Source organism: Diachasmimorpha longicaudata, chromosome 9 (genome assembly GCF_034640455.1).
Source record: "Diachasmimorpha longicaudata isolate KC_UGA_2023 chromosome 9, iyDiaLong2, whole genome shotgun sequence".
Classification (NCBI taxonomy): domain Eukaryota; kingdom Metazoa; phylum Arthropoda; class Insecta; order Hymenoptera; family Braconidae; genus Diachasmimorpha; species Diachasmimorpha longicaudata.
In genome coordinates, this window is record NC_087233.1 from 6906441 (window position 1) to 6928864 (window position 22424).

General features: G+C 37.0%; 3 protein-coding genes across 11 annotated transcripts; 2 read left to right on the forward strand and 1 right to left on the reverse strand.

Moving 5' to 3' along the window:
• Nucleotides 1-221: 221 nt before the first annotated feature.
• On the forward strand, nt 222-7809 carry LOC135165958 (rap1 GTPase-activating protein 1-like). Of its 3 annotated transcripts, XM_064127802.1 has the most exons (8): nt 222-897; nt 1920-2013; nt 2094-2186; nt 4254-4565; nt 5148-5330; nt 5395-5633; nt 5717-7079; nt 7183-7809. In XM_064127802.1, the coding sequence occupies exons 1-8, from the start codon at nt 782-784 to the stop codon at nt 7324-7326; spliced, it is 2544 nt and encodes an 847-aa protein (XP_063983872.1). In that variant the 5' UTR covers nt 222-781; the 3' UTR covers nt 7327-7809. The 3 variants fall into 3 exon arrangements, with proteins under 3 accessions (XP_063983872.1, XP_063983874.1, XP_063983873.1); XM_064127804.1 differs by lacking the exons at nt 222-897; nt 1920-2013; nt 2094-2186 and adding an exon at nt 2602-2725; XM_064127803.1 differs by lacking the exons at nt 222-897; nt 1920-2013; nt 2094-2186 and adding an exon at nt 2772-3975.
• Nucleotides 7810-8043: 234 nt separating this feature from the next.
• LOC135165955 (disks large homolog 5-like) lies at nt 8044-19576 on the forward strand. Of its 7 annotated transcripts, XM_064127795.1 has the most exons (9): nt 8044-8493; nt 9161-9288; nt 9647-9664; nt 9835-9973; nt 10411-10759; nt 10941-13283; nt 13395-14490; nt 14692-16142; nt 16238-19576. In XM_064127795.1, the coding sequence occupies exons 2-9, from the start codon at nt 9246-9248 to the stop codon at nt 16562-16564; spliced, it is 5766 nt and encodes a 1921-aa protein (XP_063983865.1). In that variant the 5' UTR covers nt 8044-8493; nt 9161-9245; the 3' UTR covers nt 16565-19576. The 7 variants fall into 7 exon arrangements, with proteins under 7 accessions (XP_063983865.1, XP_063983863.1, XP_063983870.1 ...); XM_064127793.1 differs by having other exon boundaries at nt 10941-14490; XM_064127800.1 differs by having other exon boundaries at nt 10941-13704.
• On the reverse strand, nt 18655-22052 carry LOC135165965 (protein spaetzle 4). The gene is made up of 6 exons (XM_064127813.1): nt 21659-22052; nt 21272-21453; nt 21036-21191; nt 20217-20921; nt 20023-20145; nt 18655-19908 (listed from the first exon to the last, which is right to left on the reverse strand). The coding sequence occupies exons 1-6, from the start codon at nt 21689-21691 to the stop codon at nt 19668-19670; spliced, it is 1440 nt and encodes a 479-aa protein (XP_063983883.1). The 5' UTR covers nt 21692-22052; the 3' UTR covers nt 18655-19667.
• Nucleotides 22053-22424: the final 372 nt, after the last annotated feature.

Here is a 22424-nt window from a genome sequence, read left to right on the forward strand (position 1 = left end):
TGGTTTTTAATTGAAAGAATCTTGAAAAAAAAAAAATTCATGGTGGGGTGAGATAAAAAATTTTATTAGAGACTCGACAATCCCTCTCTTGTCGTCGCACAGTCGCCCCTTCTCTACATATAGGGTTTTGTATTTATCTTGCGTTATGTTCAACACTTCCTTATACTTTCCGGTACTCGTACACTCAGGTTTCAGTCTTTCAGTGAGCAATGTGACACACGTTTTAGGTCACATATGTACCATAATTGCGCGCGAGTGCACGCGACGTCCCTCTCCACTTTCAATGTGTATAAGTGTATATTGTTCAACATACACTTATTGCCTATATCGTACTTGCTAACCATTCGCTTTCCATTCCCCATTGACGTATTCATTCATCAACACCCAAGTTAGCAGTACATCATCCAACATATAAACATAAAACCCTCATTAAGCCTCATTTCTTCTCCTGACAGTAGAACGAGGAAAAAATCAGGGATTTTCTTTTCGTCTTCCCTCAGTGTTGTGAAGAAAGCTGATGTGCTAGATCGAATGATAGATTTAGGTGATTTACGAATGTTGTGATATATTTTTAATCGTGTGATCTACATCGACTCAGCCCAGTGAAAAATCGAATACAACTCGACCTTTTTGAATCCTCATTGGTATGAATGAACTGGAAAAAAAATCATCTCTTCTTGTGGATTTGGTGCTTTTAGTGGTATTTCTTAATTTGGGTCTATGAAGTTGCGCGACAATCGGTCTTTTATAGTCAGACAAGAAACGTGATAAAACAATCTGGATGCCAGTACTTGAAGGTGGTGTCGCAAAGAAGCGAACTAGTGAACGGATTCACAAAATGCGAATGAGATTCTCTACAACTTCTAAAGAATCTTATACACTGCTTTCTAAAAAACGGTAAATATTAAAACTTGATAATTTATAGGTACAATAGACAATAATAACTAATAATATATAAAAATATAATAATATAATGGGCAGGTAGTCTATTGTAAACTATTTTCGAACTCTGGGTTTTGAATTTTTATAATCGCATGTGGGAATAAATTTTTTTTTTCTTTAAATTTCAGTTTAATGATCAACGTCCTTTTCTCGTAGAAAATTTGAGAGAACAATCTACATAAATGTTATTGTTTTTCGATTGTGCAATTCAATCACAATCGAGCTTGTGTTAGTGCTGTAAAATAGGCACATACTTTACGACAAGTGGGATGTCCTTTTTCCTCTATTCATTTCATGGTCCCCTATTGAAATCTGTATATGGCTACGCGTACCCAATACGTATATCCGGCGTGATATGTTGGTCATATATGTGTCACAATGTTGGCCTCACATCTACCGCAGATTGAAAAATTTGCGCAATTATCGAGATGAATTGAAAAAAACGCCGGGAAAAAGGGGCTCATTACACATTAATTCCAAGTTAATTTAGGATAATTGCTATTGACAAAAATTTTCATATTTTCATTAGTTCAATAATATCTAAATGAAAATTTCCAAAAATATTATAATTGAATGACATTTAATTTATAAAAAATCATCACCTCTGTGTTTGAAGTTCGACAATCAAGAGGATGAATTGGAATGAAAATTTAATTAACATTCATCTTAAAGTAAATTGCAATTTGTTCATTACCCCAACTTTATGGCACGATCTGCCAGTTACTCCCTGTCGGTAAAATATCACGACACCGCTGTGTTACCCAGAGATGGTTACCAGCATCCTTGTCGCTGATTGGCGTGAGTGGGCTATTGCGTTCCCTCAATTTTTCTCCCTTTCGCAAAGAATCTATTTAATTTCTGTTGTGTTATTTCAATACCCTTTCCAGAAAGTGGATGTTAACACGATGAGTACGTCGATACATCGTTGATATTATATTATAGCTCTAGTAATGTCATAAAAAAAAATATTGCCACAGAAAGCAACAACTTGCGCAGTCCATCTTTTGCGAAACTGGTCCGAAGAAATCCACGGTGGAGTCATGTGACGATGATCCTGATGATACTGTAAAGGTGAGTTGTTCGAGGACTTCTTCTTCCCAATCATTCTCCTTTGATTCGATTGACATTCAATAATATATTCCATTGCACAGAGCACTACACAGGATTTGTTCGAATTATTGGCGAAAGTGCAGAGTTCTAGGCTTGATGATCAACGCTGTGTATTACCGGCCCACTCTAACCAGGTGAGACAAACACATACAGACACCCACATTGAATATTACACCACTGTCGACATGTGTATACGTATGTTCCTCCGCATGAAAAGGACTTTTGATATCAACGTCTGCTGGAAAAGGGTCATGTCGTAGACAATACCAGTCCTTTACAGATCCCTAGTCATCTCCAGAGGGATTTCATCTGTCGCGAACCCTCAGCATTGGAGCAATATTGATATCTGGGTGTTGTTAGCATCATTCGTAGGCAAGTGCATGCTGACTTGCATAGCTGACTCAACTGATGTTGCTGGGCCTCCCCAGACCTAAATTTAATATCAAACCTAAAGCTAAAACTTGTGGACTCTATTTTTCTTTTTAATTTTTCATTTTGGTTTGGAATAACGAGTTTGTCTCGGTGTAGGCAGGAAATGGAACGATAGTAATGGGAGGAGATGGCGGTTAAGGGAGGCCAGACATGGTACAAAGGAACGGGAAACCAGTGGCGCATATACGAGTGAAATAAGTCGACCACGAAACGACATCCGTTACATTCTGTGTACACCAAGGCAAATAACCATTTTGTTGAGATATATTTTTTGCTTCAAACGAGGAAAATATCAAGACACTAACGAATCCACTCCCATTCCGAACAATCATTTGATTGACTTTTTTACTAAAAATTTAAATAATTTTCATGGCTCCCTCCCTCCCTTGTAATCCCTGAACACGTTCAGGGCTTCCAAGGTATAAAAAAAGCTTTTACGAATTAATACACGTCATTATTATAATTTTTCTTTTCAATTTTGACTGTTAATTAGCTAATCCATTTGGAATTGTGCCCCTATTATCTCAACTATTTTCCAATTTTCAAGCCAATGTCAGTTGTTACAAAATATTCAGGGAGATGATGTCAATAGCGTGATAATTCTTTTGCCTCCCTCCACCGCTGGATTATCTAATTCGTGAGCCATTGACTTTTTTTTTCATAAAAGAAAAACCTGCAATGACCATGAAGAGAGCAATGGCGCCGCAAACTTTTCCACATTTGGGTGTTGGAATTTGAATGTATGTGTGTTTCGGTATATAGTAACCGTCCAGGTGCGTATGGAGTCGCGGCAAATATAGAAAAAGGTAGGGGGAGAGGGGCCGACAGTGAATGTATTCCCAAGAGCTATATGTAGCTTCATCGAAACAACCAGTAAAATTCGACGCCAGTTGCTCATTCGTTTGCTTTCGCTGTTGAACTCTATAGTGTTGTGTCAAAAAAACATTCTCTTCAAGCTCCCATTCTTCATCTACAATAACCAAAAGCTGGTGAAGCAGCAGAAGAATATCGTTTTTTTTACTGCTCCGTTTTCACTTGGGACCAAAATAAGTTGAATATTCCGACGATCTAGGAATATTTAAATGGTTATGATTCTCGTGGTTGTTGATCAGCCGTCGACAGGCTTTGCAGTTAATTTATAATTGACCATTTGTTTGTATTAATTACCCGTTGAAGCTATGCGAAGACTCCTTAGGATTTGAGTTGTCATGTAGAAGTGCATGTGATGAGAGTTTTGGGAGAGTTTGACGATATTTTAGATCAGTTATTTATTCTCAGTTTATTATTTACCCATTGGAAAAGTATTACATGGATGTGTCTCATTACTTGATAATACATTGTTATTATAAAATCAACTCTGTGTAAGTGATGATGGGTGTATTGAGATGGAGATACGATCTTAGATCGGAGGGCGGTCCACAACAGCAACAACAGCAAAGAGCTAACGGTCATACTGGGGCACCCCCCAAACATATGACCCAAGTGAGAAAGGTACTTTCGATCCCATATATCCCCTAGATATACAGCAGGATATTTTCTTTGAAGACTAATAACTCTTCTCCCCCCCAGTAAAATAAAATTCTGCATAACTGCTCCGTTATAACCCGGCGATTTGATCTTTGTGAATGTTTTTTTTTCATCATCGGGGAATATTCTTTCCCTGGTGTACATAATGTACGACAATCATGATATTTAATGAGTCCGAAATGTCTATGTCATGAGAAAATGCCTCTGGTGTCGTCAGAAAAAAAATATTGTATTTTTTACAGACATTGCGAGATGAAACTCACAGTTCAACTGGGACGATGCAAATGCCAATGCCATTGTCCGCCACAACCCCAACGAGTGATGAACCCCTGGGACGTGCCCTAATGGAGGCGGTTATCAAACAAGCGAACAATGATACTCAAATGCAGCTGCCCCTTGTGGTAACGCCACCAGGTTACTGGTTAGATGGGACTGATCATCGACATGTTTTTGATTTTACTGGCAGAGCTATGCTGCCGACTCAGCCCGCCTGGCAGCCGAGGATTGATCAAGATGATACGGCCAAATGTTATCGCCGATTCTTCGTTGGGCGGGTAATTTGTTACTACAATTTCTTTTAAAGTTTTCCAAAATCGCTGTCGTGTCGATCACTCACACTGGCCAGCAGTAGGTGCCATTAAATTTTCAATTTCATATCCTGGGATTTTTATACCATTTGCTGAGATTGATAGAGAGGACGAGAGACAGAGGGGTGGGGATACTTGCAGAGGAAGAAATCCATTAAGATAAGGAAAAAACAAAGAGGAAAACAGAATAATTTAGGCGTGGGAGTGGGAACGTTCTCATACTCCTCTTCTACCTTACCTTTCCTATTCTCCCTTTACGCCCGTCCACGATCGTTCGATGAATACATGTTTTGTGTGTATTGTCTGAATATTCAGTGAAATATCCATTGAGAACAATCAAGCGCTTTTCTCTCATTCGCGGGTGTATAATAAATTGCTCATATTGTGAAAGATGATTGCAGCGCCTTTCACCTTATATTTCATCAATATTTAATACCGTTTATTTCCTTTTCGAATTGTTCCTAAAATAGGCGTTGAGTCTAAACAAATTACGGTTCAATAAAATGCTCAGGAATCGTAAATAATATTAAATGAGAATTTTTATTACAGGAGCATGTCAATCTGATTGGGAGAGACAATGAAAATGGGCCTGTGCTCCTGTCAGTCAAGGGAGAAACTGTTGCTGGACAAGAACATTGGAGAATACTTTTACGATTACGAACCGGCTCAACACATGAACTCGTAGCAACCACTGTTCTCGGTTCAAATATATCACCTGCCAAAATGATCAAGGTAAATGATTATTGTACCGATCAATCAATATAATGCTGTTATACGTTGTTTGTCCTCGTTATAGGTAATCAATGAATCTCTGAGTGTTACCACATTGATACCAGTTGTTTGTTCTGGAGCAGGAAGTCTAATAGCGAGATACGATGAACATGCTCTAGTTAGTAGATTTAAATTTGGCGTACTACATCAACGAGCAGGACAGGTTACCGAAGAACAGCTATTCGGTAATCGACAAATAACACCTGCTTTCCAAGAATTTTTGGATCTTCTGGGCCAAACAATCGATCTCAGAGATCACAAAGGGTTAGTTATTGATAAAAAAATGGTCTATACAATTAATTTGTGATTTGAGGGGATCTATAGTCATTGTTTATCTATTAATTAAGGTATCGAGGTGGCCTTGATACACAGTACGGCCAGACCGGTGATTCAGCAGTTTATGAAGTATTTCGTGGTCGGGAAGTACTTTTTCACGTGGCATCTCTTCTGCCGTACAGTTCTGGCGATCCTCAACAGTTACAACGTAAACGTCACATTGGAAACGATATTGTGGCAATAATATTTCAAGAGGAACCAACTCCCTTCAGTCCAGACATGATCGCTAGTCATTTCCTTCATGCATTCATTGTTGTACAGGTCATTGATCCCTGTACATCTAATACTAGATATAAAGTGAGCATTACTGCACGCGATGATGTACCCTGGTTTGGTCCTGCATTACCAATACCGTCAGTATTTCCCAAGAGCGTTGAATTTAAGGAATTTTTACTCACTAAGCTCATAAATGCCGAAAATGCGGCTTACAAAGCTGAAAAATTTGCTAAACTTGAGTTGAGAACACGATCTGCGCTGTTGGAGTCTCTCACTGAAGAGCTACAGTCCAAGACTAACGATTTTTTGGGGACTACTATTGGATTAGGACCAAGTGGGGTACCGTGTCCGTTGAGTCCGTCAGCAAGTGATACCTCGGGCTCGGGTAGCGGTGGGAGTGGGTCTAGATTTATTGATACTGTGCGCAAGGCTCTCACTTCACGAGTGAAAAATGCCTCGACAGATTCTGTACCTCAACAGCTAACGAAAAAGAGTCAGTTCGAGACTGCCCCGTTAAATAATCGTCAATCCACGTCAAAACCCCTAGGAAAGCTCTTCATTGAGCTCGCAAGCCCTTCGGGAGCTTCAGAATCAGTATTGGTTTCGGATTTTGAGCAGGAAAATCAGAAGACACGTAAACAAGTAAATAGTCTATTAAATACAAATACAAATAGTGAGGCCTCTAAGGATCCTGTTCAAAGGGGAGAGGACGAAGAAGATGATGAAGAGGAAAGATTAGAAGGGGATGGGGATGATGATGATAATGATGATGATGCTGACGATAACGATGATGATGAGCGAAAAGTAGAAGCAGATGAATCAGCGATCCAGGCGAAGCTTGTCAAAGATTCTAGTAAAATTAATAGTAAAAAATCACGGATGACACAAGAGAACTGGAAAAAACGTACCGCAAAAGTAGAAAAATCTTATAACAGAACCTCTAGAGGTGTTTCAGAGAGTGATGATAGCTCCTTAAACAGTGAGTTGGAGCTGGAACAAATTCTCTATCCTGACAGTGATACGGGACTCGAATCAATGAGTTCCGCAGAAACTCATGAAGTCAGGTGTAATAAAAATGGTATTAATGAAACAGAGCATTTAAAACAACAAGTTACTAGACTCAAGTGTGACAAACTGGATTTGCTCAGGCAAAATGTGGTGAGTTAAGAGTTTATTTATTTACTAAAATATACTAGGAAGTCATCCAATCATTATTCATTTATTATTAATGAATCTTAATTTGAAAATTTTTCACTTTTAGACCTGTCAACGGGATATCAAACGATTGCGTGAAAAAGAATTACAATTGCAATCAGATTTGACAGCAGCATCGAAAGAGATTTTACGACTTCGCACAATGCTCAAAGATTGCTCGCCCAGTGTATCATTGGAAAAAAATAATTGATGAGTACGATTATCTGAGTAATACACCTCTCTGAAAATATTGAAATTTCCAGTAACAAAAGTAAACAACGTGCAGTATTGTTATTATTCTTTCATTCAATTTTCGTACTTCCTATGCCATTTTTTCTCTATCTAAATTGTGCTCTGCAAAACGGCGATTTTATAGTTACAGCTCAATAATTTGGTCTTGAATATTTCGACTAGGATAATGCTTAAAAAAGTTTATTTAGAAAAATTGCAAAGGTTTTTTTATCCGTACACTATTATTATTTAGATTAGTGTATTTTATCATTTATAACATATACCAAAGTTTAATTTAAAAAACATTTATGTGGTTCTATCAGTTCATTTATTGCTCCATTCGGTTTTCATTGAAAAACACGTTTCGAAGAGAATGTTCACAACACAAATTATAATATAGAACAATGTAAATTTTGTATGAGAATACTAATTTGAAAAAATAAAAACGAAAAATGTACATAAATTTTCAACGTTACTGAACAATCATTTTCATGTTTCATATTTTCCCATCCTAAAAATTCAATTTTGACCAAAGTCAATTTCCCTGACTCTCGAGGCGAAAATAAAAGTTCCGCTTCTGAATTGTCCCGCCTCAAGAACCAATGGAGGCACCTCCACGCGTTAGGGTCCTGCACTCCTCGCCTGGGGTTTCCCCGATCTGCGCCTCTAGTTCAGTCTAACCTCCTTGAGTTGACTGACGCCGAGGTACTCAGAGCTACCACATGAAACCCAAGAAAATTACGGTGGGATTAGTGTTATTCGTTGTCTCTCGCTTGATTTGGTGTGCGGCAATATGGAGGATCCAAGGGTGAGGGGTTGAGTGCGGTGTAGTGGGGTAGTTTGGTGGATAGCAGTGTCGCCCCCCCTGTGGATCCATGTTCAGTCAGTTCAGTGTGAGCTCTGCGCTCCTGAGTAATATCTAACCTATATTATGGTTAAAAATGCGTAGTGTTAAAGAAAAAAAAAGTTGTAGATTCCAAAGTGTAAAGTTGTTATACAGAAGACGGCATAACGACGAGAAAATAGAAGGGAAGACAGTTTAGGGGGATAAATTGAGTTTAGTTGGCCCTACGTAAACGTAATACATAGTGCAGATCTGTGAGAAACCCATGAAAATGGCGAGTTGTCAGTCGTATTGGTGCACCAGGTGAGACAGTCGAGCGATGTCGTTCATAATCAGTATGCAGTCGAATCTGAGACAATTTAGGACATTATTGTCCTGTACACAAACAGCACATATTTATTCTAACTCTCAAATTAGAAACATAAAAAACGTTTCTGAATATTGATGGGATTTGGTTGTGGGTATCGAATGCAATTATCATAACGGCAGGTGTTGACATTATTTCAGTTTCTTTAATGGCGGAAATATTAATTGTATTGTTAACACTTCAATCACTCTTGACTAATATATATATTCTTAAAACAATCATACACGTCATCATAAACTGATTGGAATATACTAGGCGCTCAGAGGACTTACGATCTTTTCGAAAAACATAAGTCATTAAACGGTGGTATAAAGCAGTTGATTCGTGACACCAGGAGTAGTGAATATCAAATCACTTTTAAAAATTAACTGCTGCTGACATTAAAATCATTTGTTCATTCGCTCGGGTGACAAGGGAAGCCTTCGTTTATTAATACATATGTCACACAGGCCAATATAACCTTTTCCAATTTTTTATGATCGATATTTTTATTGCAAAATAAAAAACGAATGAGAAAACACATATGCATAATGTTTTCCCAATAAAAATCAGGGTTTTTGAGTAATTTTCAAGGAGACAATTGTAGCTTGTCTTGGTTTTCAGGAAAAATGGTTCGGAAAACTATCAGTAGTTAATAAATATAAGAAATTGTAAAAAGAGTACAGGAAGTTCCAGAGAAGAAGCAGAAATGGCATCTGAGGCATCATCCTTGGATAGTGCTGTTAGCAGTGGTGTGTATTTTTTGCATAAAATATTTCAAGTTATTTTTTGAAAATTATTCACCATTATTTTTCATAACAATTGTTATTATCACACATAAATTATAAATTGTGAAAGCCCTCTCCCGATGTTAACGCAAGTGTGATTAAGAGTTTCTTTTCGCAGTGAAAGCTAAAACAATGAGCATTCACAAGTCGTTCAGTATTGATTACCGTCTAGAACAATTCATGTTGCAAATTATGTATTTTTTCATGGTTTTTTGGAAATATTTATATCATAATGTAATGAAATATCACAAATTGAAAAGTTTAGCATTTCAATTTTCTCCTGCCTGAAAGCTTTTCCAATTATTGTCCATTTTTTTTGCAGATGGGGCACTTCATATGGGTAAGCTTTTGCAATAAATGATTGAAGGGGAACAAATATTTTCATTTTTTGCTCCCTACAGTTTTTTTAAAAGATTCTTTTCCCTTTTGCATTTTTGTGTGTTCTTTGTTTTATTTTTTCATGTTTTGTTTGACTGTTATTTTGCACGGATTATTATTACTGGCATTCAGAACGGGATAATGGAGGATACAGCAGTGTTGAAAGTGCAGTAGGTGGTCCCGATTGTCGTAATGACTATGATGGCTTGCAACGTGACCAAACATTGCACCCAATGCTCATTAGACATAAGCACTCGGATTCAATGAGACGGTTTGTGTTAATCTCGTTTTATTTAGCATTTTTTCCCCAGAAATTGTTTTTTCACTCTGTTCTATAAATAATTCTCCTTCAATTAATATTGTACCTGTTTTTCTTTGCTCTCTCATGCTTTCCAATTCACACTCAGTTGAGCCATCGATCAGATCGGTTGACCTGATTTTCAATTCCTCTTATTTTTATTGTTATTTTTTTTTTCATCCAACAATAACATGTGGCGTAGTCGCTTCCCTCATCCCCGAACCGTGTTATTAGGTTTTCCACATGTTTAACTCATAACTGATGGGGCACTTTTTTTTTAAATCTCCTCCGCACTATCGGTGGATATGAATTGCCATCGGGTTATTGATTTTTTTCCTATATATATGATTATTTTTAAGAGGGCAGTAATTATGAATAAAATTTTTTTCAAGTCATATTAATCGTTCCAGATGTGATCACACTATGAAAGAATTGGACTACTACTGCGGGCAGCATATTGTTGCAATGAATCAACTGGAGGCAACGTCACAAGAGAGCTCAGCTCTGCTGGGGACATATGGTGATCTTGTCAGTGATAAGCAACGATTGGATCGTGAAGTTCAGGCTCTACAAAAAGAGGTATCAGAATTGAGGTGCCAAAATCAAGACGTACTCGTTACTAATAGTGGCAACAGTGATACTATTAATCAACGTTATCTGTCAGCTCTGAGGAAATATAAAGCTATTGAGGATGAGTATGATTCGCTTAAAAAAAGATATGATGATTTGTTGTCTTCCCATTCATCCGCTGTTAATAAGGTATAGAAAATGATTTCCTAATATGAGTTATTTTGTCGCGGTTGACGATTTGTCATTATTTAGTTGACTAATATAGTTGTAGAAGCTTACCACTGCTGCCATTTGTTCGTCCTGGATTTATTAAAACTAACAATTTTTTTCAAGTCAATAATGGGATATTTTGGGATTTATTGTCTTATAGTTGGAGTTGGCACATGAAGAGGCAGCACGGTTTAAAAAACAATATGAAGAGGCACTGCAAGAAAGAAATGCAGCATTTAGAGAGAAAAATGGATTGAAACAGCAGTGTACATCGGCGATAAGACAATGGGATATAGCAATGCGAGAACGAAATGAATATCGCGAGGCATTATCAAAAGTTCAGCAACAACACGAAGATGCTGTGAAGGAAATTAATCAAGCAATGATGTTGCGGATGAAAACCAGCAAAGATATAAAACGATTGACAGAAGAACGGAATGCAGCACTTCATGAGTATACTTTAATAATGGGGGAACGTGATACAGTTCATAAGGAAATGGAAAAATTGGGTGATGATCTAGCCCAGGCATATGCTAAAATAACTCAATTGGAAAATCAAAATAAAACATTGGGTGATGGGAAAAAAACATTATCGTATCAGATTGAGACGTTGCGTCGTGAGATATCGTCTGCCCTCTTAGATCGGGATGAAGCATTTAAGGAGTGTAATGTCTTGCGTCAAAAATTTGGTGATTATTCAGAGGTTGCTAGTAGAGATTATCAAAATCGATTAGAAATACATTCGTACAATCGTGAACGGATCAATTCATCGAAGGAAACTGAGTGTGAAGTCAATACTCGAGACTATTCGAAACGCGAAAAAGAGACGATGGATGATTTGGATCAGGCGAATTTGGAGATTGACAGGCTTAGAAAACAAGTTGAAGCTCTTCAGGGGGAACTGGAGGAAGCCATTCAAGAAGCAGAAGTATCAAAACGTCGTCGTGATTGGGCGTTCAGTGAGCGTGATAAAATAGTACTGGAGAGAGAGGCTCTGAGATCAAATTGCGATAGATTGAGAAAAGAGAGAGATAGGGCAGTTTCAGAATTCGCAAGTGCTATTAGAGATTCTGATGACATTAAGAGACAAAGGAATGAAGCTTCGAAGGAACTTAAAGATCTCAAAGAGATGATTGAGAGTGATTTATTAACACGATCGAGTATTTATGGCCATCATGAAGATAATTCCAATGAATGGGATGTAATAACAATTCACTTGGATCTCAGTAGATTGTGTCAAGATGGTGATCGTGATTTGGGTTTGATTTTAATTGGAGGACGTCAAGATCCTTATTTTCCAAATGATACTGGTGTTTATGTTGCGCAGATCAATGAGGGAAGTATTGTTAGTGGAAAATTGAGAGTAAATGACTGTATAATTCGTGTGAACAATGTAGACTGCACGTCAGTATCAACTGGAATGATTCTTGAAACACTTCGTGCATGCACACTTGGTTCGGCCACAGTTACGGTTCGTCGTAAACGATCAACACGAAGATATTTGAGAACAACTCAATTACCTATTGGTGATACTATACCTCATGGTATTGCCTTGGAACTTGGTATTTATATATCAAAAATATCTCCCGGTAGTTCAGCAGCTAAAGATGGTAATTTATCAGTTGGTGATCGTGTATTGAATATCAATAGTAAACCAATGGATAGTGTCACATCAGGTCATGAAGCAATGAGCTTACTCAATGATTCTATTGCTGATGTTTTAACAATAACAACGCTCAAAGGAATTCCCCTGTCATTAGCTTCGAGTTCCGAAACAATGCCCGATACTGGTATGATTTATGGAACCGATACCAAAACTCAAAAAATGATAAACAATTGTTCACAAACCGAGCAAGAACGTCTGATGTTAAAAGCAACATCTGATGATTATGAACGCCGGTACATGGCATCTAATTTCAATGAAAGAAGTATTTATAAAGTATCGAAATCTGTAAGTGGTGAAAAACCGAGTGGTATCAGTCACGCGTGGGATAATATTCGTGAAAAAATTGATATTGTTAGAGGTAGAAGACACAGTAAAGATCGTGATGTTGATAAGAAAAAAAGACATAGAAATTCTAGCCCAAATACATTTGAGCAGGAGCAAGATGCAATAGCAGAATTGGATTCAGTTATTGAAAGTTATCATCAGAAGAAGACTACTATGATAACAACAGCAACGACATCAGCAGCAGCAACAATGACAATGTCAGCTGCAACAGCAACTTCAGCAGCAGCCTTACCAGCATCAACAAACATAACTACAAATAGTGTACTGAAGAGAAATAAATTGCGAGCTACTGAAAAAATGGAAAAAGATGGTGGTACATGGCCAAAAGTTCGAGGAGGCCCTCTTATTCAAAATGGCACTGGAACAATTTTACATCCGCGAAAAACAAAGGAGAGATTACCACTGAGTGTTCTTATTAATCATCCACCGAAATACGAAAGCTATAACTACAATAGAATATCGAATCCAATTCCTTTGGGTAATTTTTCAAATGTAAGCAATCGTCATACTGTTTATAAAGCTATGGAAAGCCCAGTGTCATTCAGTAAATCAGGTCAACTATTTGGACAAAAATCATTTACACCTGTTGTAATTCAATTCAAGGATATTGCAACATTGGAGAAAAAACCAGCGAGTGCTGAATTCGAGCCAGTTGAGCCAGGACGTTTGAGTTCAAGTCAAGCACCATCGGAGAGCAGTATAGATTATTCAATTAAATCAGCCAATAATGATTATAACGGGCATCCGCAAAAAAGACGCCTCAGACAGTATGGAAGTAATGAAAGCCAACCAGACCAAAGTACACTACAACATAATCGGGCTCATTCACAACTCTATCCACTTGCTTTATCGGCAACATTGAGCAATACATCTGGCTCATCATCAACAGCTCCAAGACAACAACAATTGTCTGGTAATTTTTCATTTCCCCCTTATACCACACACTCACATCCACATCCTCATCAACAAAATTCCTTACCTTCACGTTACCCCTCACCTCCATCACTACCTCTACCTCTGGGATTACAGTCAGGTGAGCCCATTGGACTCTCCGATCGTTCTTGGTGTTTCGAGCCCCCTTACAACCACTCTGGTCACAACCAAACATTTGGCCACTTGCACACACCCTCTGTAGACTCACCTTATCAAAAATTGAGAGGACATCCAGTTGGGGCTGGTTACGATGTACCCAGTACCTATACACCACCAGGTTATTGGTATGAAGGTGGTACATTTCCACGAAAAAAGGAAAATCAGAGGTTTAGGATACCATCGAATCCAAGTGTTGTTTCTAAGAATAGTGTTGGAAAACTTTCAACGGGAAGCATTGAGAGAACATCTGAAAGGGGTAGTCCAATGTCAAATAATTTTAGGCTCGAAGTACTGAGCTCTAGAACTGGTATGACAAGCCCTGGGGATGATACTTTTACTCCATTACCTGGAGAAATTAGAAGATTAAAAATTGATAAATCCGTTGAACCTCTGGGAATACGAATTTTTTGCCTTGAAAAAAAGGGAGTCTTCGTTTCAGCTGTCAGTGAAAATTCACTGGCTAGCAAAGTTGGTTTGCAGATTGGCGATCAATTACTAGATGTTTGCGGCATCAATCTTAGAACTGCTGATTATCCCAGTGCTGCCAAAGTACTCAGGGATGCACGTACTGGTGCTATTACAATGCAAGTCCAGTACAATCCACATAGTGAGTATTTTTGCACATGTAAAAATGGGTCCTGCCAAAGACTCCCTTCCATTATTATAATTACTTGATTATTGTTGTTCTTATTCACGCCATTAACATTCACTGTTGGTAAATCTTATGATAATAATTATTATAACGCCTAATTGAATTTTTTTTTGTTTTTGTTTCCATTTTCTTTTTTTCTCTTTTTCAAATTTACAGAATACAATGAGCTCCAAGGCACAGGTTCATCAAGTTCTCCGGAACCTTGTGTAGGTGCTGGTGGAAGTCACAGTGGCTCACCAACTCCATGCAACAGTCCTGAAGTACCAAGGAAATCAAGCCTCGAGCATCATGAAGCTACCGAACCAGAAAGAGACGGAGCAACAGCAACAACAACAACAACAACGACGACAACCACATCGGGTAAGACAACCCTGACTCTACCACCAGCGATTCGTGAACGAGAGGTGAGAGCTTCAGCTTCCATGGAGGTGCGCGATACCCAAGAACGGGCGAGGGAAATTCGTAATTCAGCATCACTTGATATAAATATTAGGAAACCAGAGCTCAGAAATTCCGCAACTATAGATTCTATAAGGGGTGTATCCTCGTTAACACGAGCTCAAATGAATCAAGCGGTTACAACATTGCAGCGTCAAAATGCAACAGTTCGTAGTCCCACACAAGAGGAGCAAAGTAGAAAAAGTCCTCCTACAATCGAGCCACGATATCTATTTATCGAAACTCGTAAATGCTCAAATTTAGGTATATCTTTGGTGGGTGGTAATGGTGTTGGAATTTTTGTTCATTCTGTTCAACCTGGGTGCTTGGCTGAAGATGCAGGATTGAGATCAGGTGATAGAATACTTGAATATAATGGTGTTGATTTAAGACAAGCAACAGCAGAACAGGCAGCTTTGGAACTAGCTAGACCTGCTGATAAAGTAACCCTAGTTGCTCAATACATGCCAGAACGTTACAATGAAGTCAAAGATAAACCTGGTGATAGTTTTTATGTAAAAGCTATGTTTGATCGTGTCGGTGAAGTTGGAGACAGTTTGCAATTACGGTTTAATAAAGACGATGTACTTTATGTTGATAATACAATGTTCAATGGTACACCGGGACACTGGAGAGCATGGCTGGTGGATCAGGCTGGTAGACGCCAGCAATGTGGAATTATACCATCAAAATTTAAAATCGAAGAAGAGTTACTGTTGAGAAGGTCCCTTGGGGATTTGGAGACAGATACTGGAAAGCGTGGAACTACTAGTGCACGAAGGAGCTTCTTTCGACGTAAGAAACATCATAGATCATCTAGTAGAGATAGTAAAGAACTCTCGACACTCACGGGAGTCAGTCTTGGTTGGTACAGTGACAGCGGTACATTGAATGAGGAAAATTTGCCAGCCAGTTATCAACGCGTTGAGAGACTGGATTATCCAACATTGCGACCAGTTTTGATTATTGGACCGCTCAGTGAATGTGTCGCTACTAAACTTTTGCAAGATTGTCCTGGTGACTTTACAAGGTGCCTTCCTGAAGCCATGCACTGTTCACAGGCTACCTTAGAGCAAGGATTGAGAGATTCTCTTTATGTGGATTATCGCAAAAAAGGGAGTTACTTTGAGTGCACCACTGTTCAAGCCGTCAAAGACGTATGTGCTAAGGTATATTGTCATTTCATTGCTATTATTATCACAATGTTTTATTTTTATTTTGCACTTCTGTAGGTGTGTATTCATTTATTTATTCTAATTTTCAGAATTCACACTGTATTTTGGATGTATCAATAGCGTCGATTGAACGACTTCATAGACATCAGATATATCCAATCGTGCTCCTGATTAAATTTAAAAGTGTCAAGCAAATTAAGGAAGTCAAAGACTCGAGATATCCGAGTGATAAAATAAGTGCCAAAGCTGCTAAAGAAATGCATGAGCAATCACTCAAAATTGAAGCCGAGTACAAACATCATATTTCTGATATTATTCATGCTGGAGTCAATGTAGCCTATATTTGTACTCAAGTTAAAGCTGCCGTCGATTGCGAACAGAGTAAGGCATTATGGGTACCTCGAGGGCCACCCTGACATCCAAGGGGGGGCCCTCATAAACCACAGTGGAAATCAATCTAAATCCACTTGAGGAGCCCTCATTATATTCTATCAAGAGAGCACTGGCATTTCCATTACTGGATTTTATTGCTTAAAATAACTTGATTCTTTCGAAAATTCTTCATTTTTTGAAGCTGAGAAAGGACCTGACAAAAAATCGTCGATATCTATGGTTAGCATCCATACTCAAGTGGTTATAGGTTGTGTGATTGTCATCAGAATCGATGAGAGTACCTATGGGATACAGTAAAATACAATCCGAATGTGAATTATATGATTTTTAAAAGGAAAAAGTGAGACAGTTTGAAGACGTCAGATTTTTGTCTATTTCGTGAAACAGAAATATAATTCAGGTGAATTTATGTATCACTTTAATTAGGTATGTTTGAGTCGTATACATGTATACTATTTATGTAATTAATTTTATTCAATTGAGGGTAGATGTAATATATGCTTTCTTTCAATCAAGGAAATTTCTGTAAGTAACGATACCTTATGTAAAAGGAAAACAGTTAGTTTTATGGCGAGATCAATGCCTTTGAACGCGATTTTTTCTATTTATTATTATTAACAAGAGCAATGGAAAAAGAGAGTCTACTTGTTGCTGTGTTTTTAAAAAGATACAATTTTCGTGGAACACGAATAATGGATTTTCATAACTTTCTAATGAGAGACAATATTTAGGCATAAGTTTAATCACTGAGACCAAAAATTAAGAAAATAAACTGTACAAGTATGGAGAAATGTGAAAGATGTACACTCACTTTGTTATTTATCGATAAAAATTGCATAATTAGAAAAAAAAATGTTGAAATCAAAAAGAAGATGAAAATGTGATTAATGCATTAATTTTCCTTTATTTTTAGAAATGGGGTAATGGAGGCAGATATATCGGGAGCATGTGTGTATTATTTTTGTCAGTCAAACATTATCTTACATAGGCAAAATGAGAATAATGGGACCATTTATCAATCCCCTCACATTATTTATGTACAAAATTCTCACGTATTCCTTTCATCATCTACATACCTGCTCCCAGTGCAATGCAAAACGCGTGAATAATAATTCAATGAAAACGTGATTTCGATGTTATTATCAATCACATCACTGTGATACATAAATACTGCTTCAACATATCGTAAGAATCTTCCCGTTATTATAATTAATCACGACCAATCAGTTATTTAGTAATAAATTTTTCTATCAATTTACCTATTTCCCTCTGCAATACACCAACCAAAACAATATTATACTATGTATTCAAAACAATTAATTGTACTCTACAATGATTTTGGAAAAATATTTTCGATCTAAGCAGTGACTGAAATAATTATAGATTGAGATTCATTTTGTTATCAAACAATGTGAATGTTGATCAATCGTTGATATATGCTTTGTCGCTTGGAAAGAGACAAACCAGTTTGGAATTCACTTCCACACTGACCTACTTGTATTTGAAATCCCTTTAAAAGTTAGAGTGGCTACATAATCGTTAGCTACGGAGTCATAAAGAGAGTCGCAGGAGTGCAGGATTAATGACTCTTATTAAGAATGAAATGGCTACATTTTTTTCAAAATAAATCTTTGTGCTCTCGCCAAGTGGTGTTATAATATGAAAATGGAAGGATACGTAAGTAATAATTGCACAAGTTAATTTTTCTCGTATGGAAGCAATACATATCGCACCAGAATTAAAAATATATCAATCTTGTTACTCTAAATAAAGGTCAAGGCGTACATTATTGTGCACTTCAATGATTAATCAATAGTAATTAATTAATAATAATACAAAAACATATATACAAGATATAGTTTAATAATTGAACAAAGATTAATTACTTTCACCTCCTTCGACTCTACTTTTATTTAATAAGTTTTCTTAATTTTTCTATATAACCATGTTTATCATTAATTGTAATAGCTCGAGCAGCTGTTTGTCATAATTTTATTGTACTGTCACCCTCCGGGTGATCAATCAGACAACACTGAGAATTTTTTTCATTTATTTTGATGTGCAATGAGAGAGAGGAAAAGGGAGAACATAATACGCAGATACAATAGGTAAATGAGTTCATTAATTGGATTTATTTCATTTTTTTTTCTTCGTTGTACATTGGCAGGGACCAGCAGCAGGCTCTCACAGTATTATATATAAATGTTCTTGCTCACTCAAAATATAACGTTGTGATCATGATAAAATGGCAATTGCAATTTATAAGTTAACTATTTTCAATCGTTAATGTTACAAGACGAAAGAGAGATTAAATATTTTCTAATTGTACACTACATTAATAATGAACATTGTTTCGTAATTCATAAGATAATGGCAAATTGTTCTGAACTAGCTTCTATATTTTTTATGAAAATATTGGATGTTTAAAGTTCGCAATAAGTAAAGCACTGTCATGCTGGGTTTCCTATTTATCATTAGTCCATCATTGATATGATTAATAAGAACTATAAGTGCTCATCAATTTTATATACTTCGCCACAGCCCTATTTCATATCAGGATAATTATTTAATATGTAACAATCGTACTACTTGATATTATATGAATAACGTCAACAATTTCAATGAGATATATCTTCAACTTTTCATCGTATCATATCAAATTATGGTAGGAGTTGAGAAACCAAGTTATGGCTGAGTAAAAGGCAAACGTCGAACCAAATAATAATTGAGTATCTTTTAATATTCTCTCCAGTAATGGTTCGTTTACCAAATATCTCAACTCTCTACTTGTGAATTTTATTCCGATTCATGATAAAACGTCAACAATTCAAAGAATAAATAAATAAATCAAGTGAAGACACCACTGAATGAATGAAACAAACTAATAATTCAATAGTTCCACGAAGTACGTGTGGAAGTTTGTGCGATAAAGTAAAAAATAAATTCTGATAAACTCGTCGCTAAGTTATTCAAGTGTATATAGTGTTATTTCAGACGATATATTTCAATAAACAATGGGTGGCATATAAATATAACAGTAGCAATATTTTAATGTTTGCTTTTTTTTCAATTCACTAGCCTTGAACGTTTTTTTTGTCGTTTTAATTCTCCCTTAGTAAATGAACATCATTGACGGCTGGGTGAACGTATCTTGAGAGTTTGTTTACGAGCCCGGGGTGATCTTGATGTCACTCGGAATTCAATCGGAAGATCGTAACATCTACATACACAGCAGCTTGGGAATTTAAACCAATCGCTGAAGATGCCACGACATTCATTGTTTGGATCATAAGCGAGAAGCCGGTACAGCCGGTATTGTTGCTCGCATTTACAGCCCTCACGACAATACATTTGTTTATTCTCATCTCTATGAACATTTAAAAAACGCTGATAAAATATCAAACCAAAAAAATGCTCTCTCCATCTCCTGATATTATATGGTATTACAATTAAAAATGTAATAACTATTATTGGGACTTACGTGCATTTTTCCCAATGAAGAAATTGCTCGAAGGGGTAGAGATTGAGTAAAGCAAGAATTTCACCCTTTGTATTGTTCGCCCAGAAGGGGGCAACTACTTCATCCTTCACAGGACAAGCATTTCTGAAAAAATATATAAAACATAATCATAATAATGGATAAATAAAGAGCATCAATAATACTCATATCATTACACTCCACGAAGTTTGAGAACTGGTTGTTCTTGCTGATCTTTAACAACAAAGTCTTGAAAAAGTTGTCCCTCAACATTTGTACCATCGAGTTGAGCTTCAGGTAAATGATATTCCGGACGCGGTCGAAATTGTTGTTGATTCTCATCCACAGATGATTGCATTTTATTTTCCTCTCCAGACAGTTGGTTAATTGGGTCTATCGAAGACACAGTTGGTAGTCTTGTGGTTCCATTTTGCTCTATAGTAGTTTCGACATGCACTCCTTCTACTTCACTGGGCCACTCTGTTGTTGTGCTAGTTGAAATATTTTCTTTATCTGCTTTTAAGGCTCCAGGAATTTCATTAAAGCTCGCATTTTTCACGTGAGCTATTTCCGACAAAGTCACCCCTGATATTGTTGACGTTTTTCCAATAATTTTTTCTTTTGTTTCAGTCACATCAATGGAAGACTTTGTTAAAGATTCCACAGTTGTTGAGGTTGTTTCTGTCACCATTGATTCCGAGCCTGGGAAATGAAATTCGGTCGGTGAAGGTGACGTCTGAGACGTCGTGCTACTGGTAATAGTTGTTTCTGATGGATGGAAAGAGAATCGTGGGTATGGCCGTTGTTTCGGTGATTCACTGGCAAATGCCCGAGCTTGATATTCATGAATGTTCTCCTTCTCATATCCCTCAAATTCATATTGATCATCATGCATAGATCGTCTAGCAGGAAACAAAAGGTATGATAAATCCGTTAATCAAAGTAATGTTTATGTAAAACCCTGGACAATGTGTAACAAGAATAATAGAACATATGAATACTCATATTCAACTAACTGGAAATCGTCAAAGTATCTGTGATAGTTGTCTTCATATTCTAATTCGATGTCATTTTTTTTAAGCTCATTCTTCAGCACATTTATGTGCTTTTCATCTCCGTACATTCGTCGCATTAGTCCTTGGTTTTCATAGACAAATCGTCTGACAGCATGCCTTGAAAAAATATTATTTAAAAACTGGAGAGGCCAATCAATCATCACTGAAATATTTGTTATTAATTTGCATTCTAATACCAGGGATAATTGCTACCAGCAATTGTACACCAATTCTGTCGTCGAAAATCACATGGAAGTTTTTCATAATGCTCTCTTCCTCTACGCGAATACGGTTTGCTACATGCTGATGATGCATCATAATTAAAAGTGTTTGGTCCCCCAGAATTAAATTGCCCGAGAACAGCAGGTAGGATATTCAGCTGTAATTCAAATTTTTTTTTCTACTTTTATCTGTCGGACTGTACAATAACATGATGACACTCAATCGAGTGTATGTGATGAGAATAGTTATTCATTATCGCCAACACTGATCGGAGGAATAATATTTGCACAGTGAAATTGTTAAGAGGAGCGAGGATTAATAGGACATTGATAATTAATGTCCTTGTTATTAAATGCACTTACCACGACTACAACTGTCAAATTTATGCACTTCATTCTCACGCTGTAATAAAAATGAATAACAATTTTACCAATTTTTCGTTGAAAATCTTTCTAGTGCTTTTTTCTTGAGCAATAGATTGCCTATCGATATCCGAATGTCTAGTCTAGTATGAAATGTAATATGTTTAACACTGGTGAATTTTGAACGGAGAAAAATACTTCCGCAGTGGCAGAGTAAGCTTTGATCACTGGCTACCACCACCTATAATTCCCTTCCCGGTCCAATTCTTTCGGAAAATAGAGGAAGGGGATACAGTAAGTAATATGGACATGGAGAAACGAGATAATTAAAAATTTCACAGAATTTGAAGAACAAGAAACGAATGATTGCCACACTGTGTTCAGAGTGAAAACGTGTGTGCAGTATATTTTACAGTAGCTCTTGCTTCTCTCCCGCTCCTCTCTACTCTTCTTTTTTATTTCTTGGACCGAGGTGAAATACACTCGTTTGAACCGAATAAGAACATGCTAGTGAAATGCAAAGTTGCTCTCTTGAGTCGATGGAGTGAGACAGAAAAATATACAGGAGTAGGTCAGCTCAAGTACCGTTAACACTCTCGCACTGATGTGTGTCACGGGGACCTGACCAATCAATCACATTGTTCAAAAAAAATTGTTCTTTTTTGGGAATGAAAATTCTTAGTCATTTTATTTTTTTCATTCGGTGACCCCAACACGTGCCATGTTTTGATGACAATAATGTCGGCATTTAATTTTTTAGTTTTCT

Coding starts and splice junctions, on each gene's coding strand:
- LOC135165958 (XM_064127802.1), top strand. CDS start 782: ATGCCAGTACTTGAAGGTGGTGTCGCAAAGAAGCGAACTAGTGAACGG. Junction 2,014..2,093: donor ATCCTGATGATACTGTAAAG/GTGAGTTGTTCG, acceptor TCCATTGCACAG/AGCACTACACAGGATTTGTT. Junction 5,634..5,716: donor GATCTCAGAGATCACAAAGG/GTTAGTTATTGA, acceptor CTATTAATTAAG/GTATCGAGGTGGCCTTGATA.
- LOC135165955 (XM_064127793.1), top strand. CDS start 9,246: ATGGCATCTGAGGCATCATCCTTGGATAGTGCTGTTAGCAGTG. Junction 9,974..10,410: donor CACTCGGATTCAATGAGACG/GTTTGTGTTAAT, acceptor TAATCGTTCCAG/ATGTGATCACACTATGAAAG. Junction 10,760..10,940: donor ATTCATCCGCTGTTAATAAG/GTATAGAAAATG, acceptor ATTGTCTTATAG/TTGGAGTTGGCACATGAAGA.
- LOC135165965 (XM_064127813.1), bottom strand. CDS start 21,691: ATGAAGTGCATAAATTTGACAGTTGTAGTCGTG. Junction 21,454..21,658: donor ATTTGACAGTTGTAGTCGTG/GTAAGTGCATTT, acceptor TTTGAATTACAG/CTGAATATCCTACCTGCTGT. Junction 21,192..21,271: donor GCTGGTAGCAATTATCCCTG/GTATTAGAATGC, acceptor TATTTTTTCAAG/GCATGCTGTCAGACGATTTG.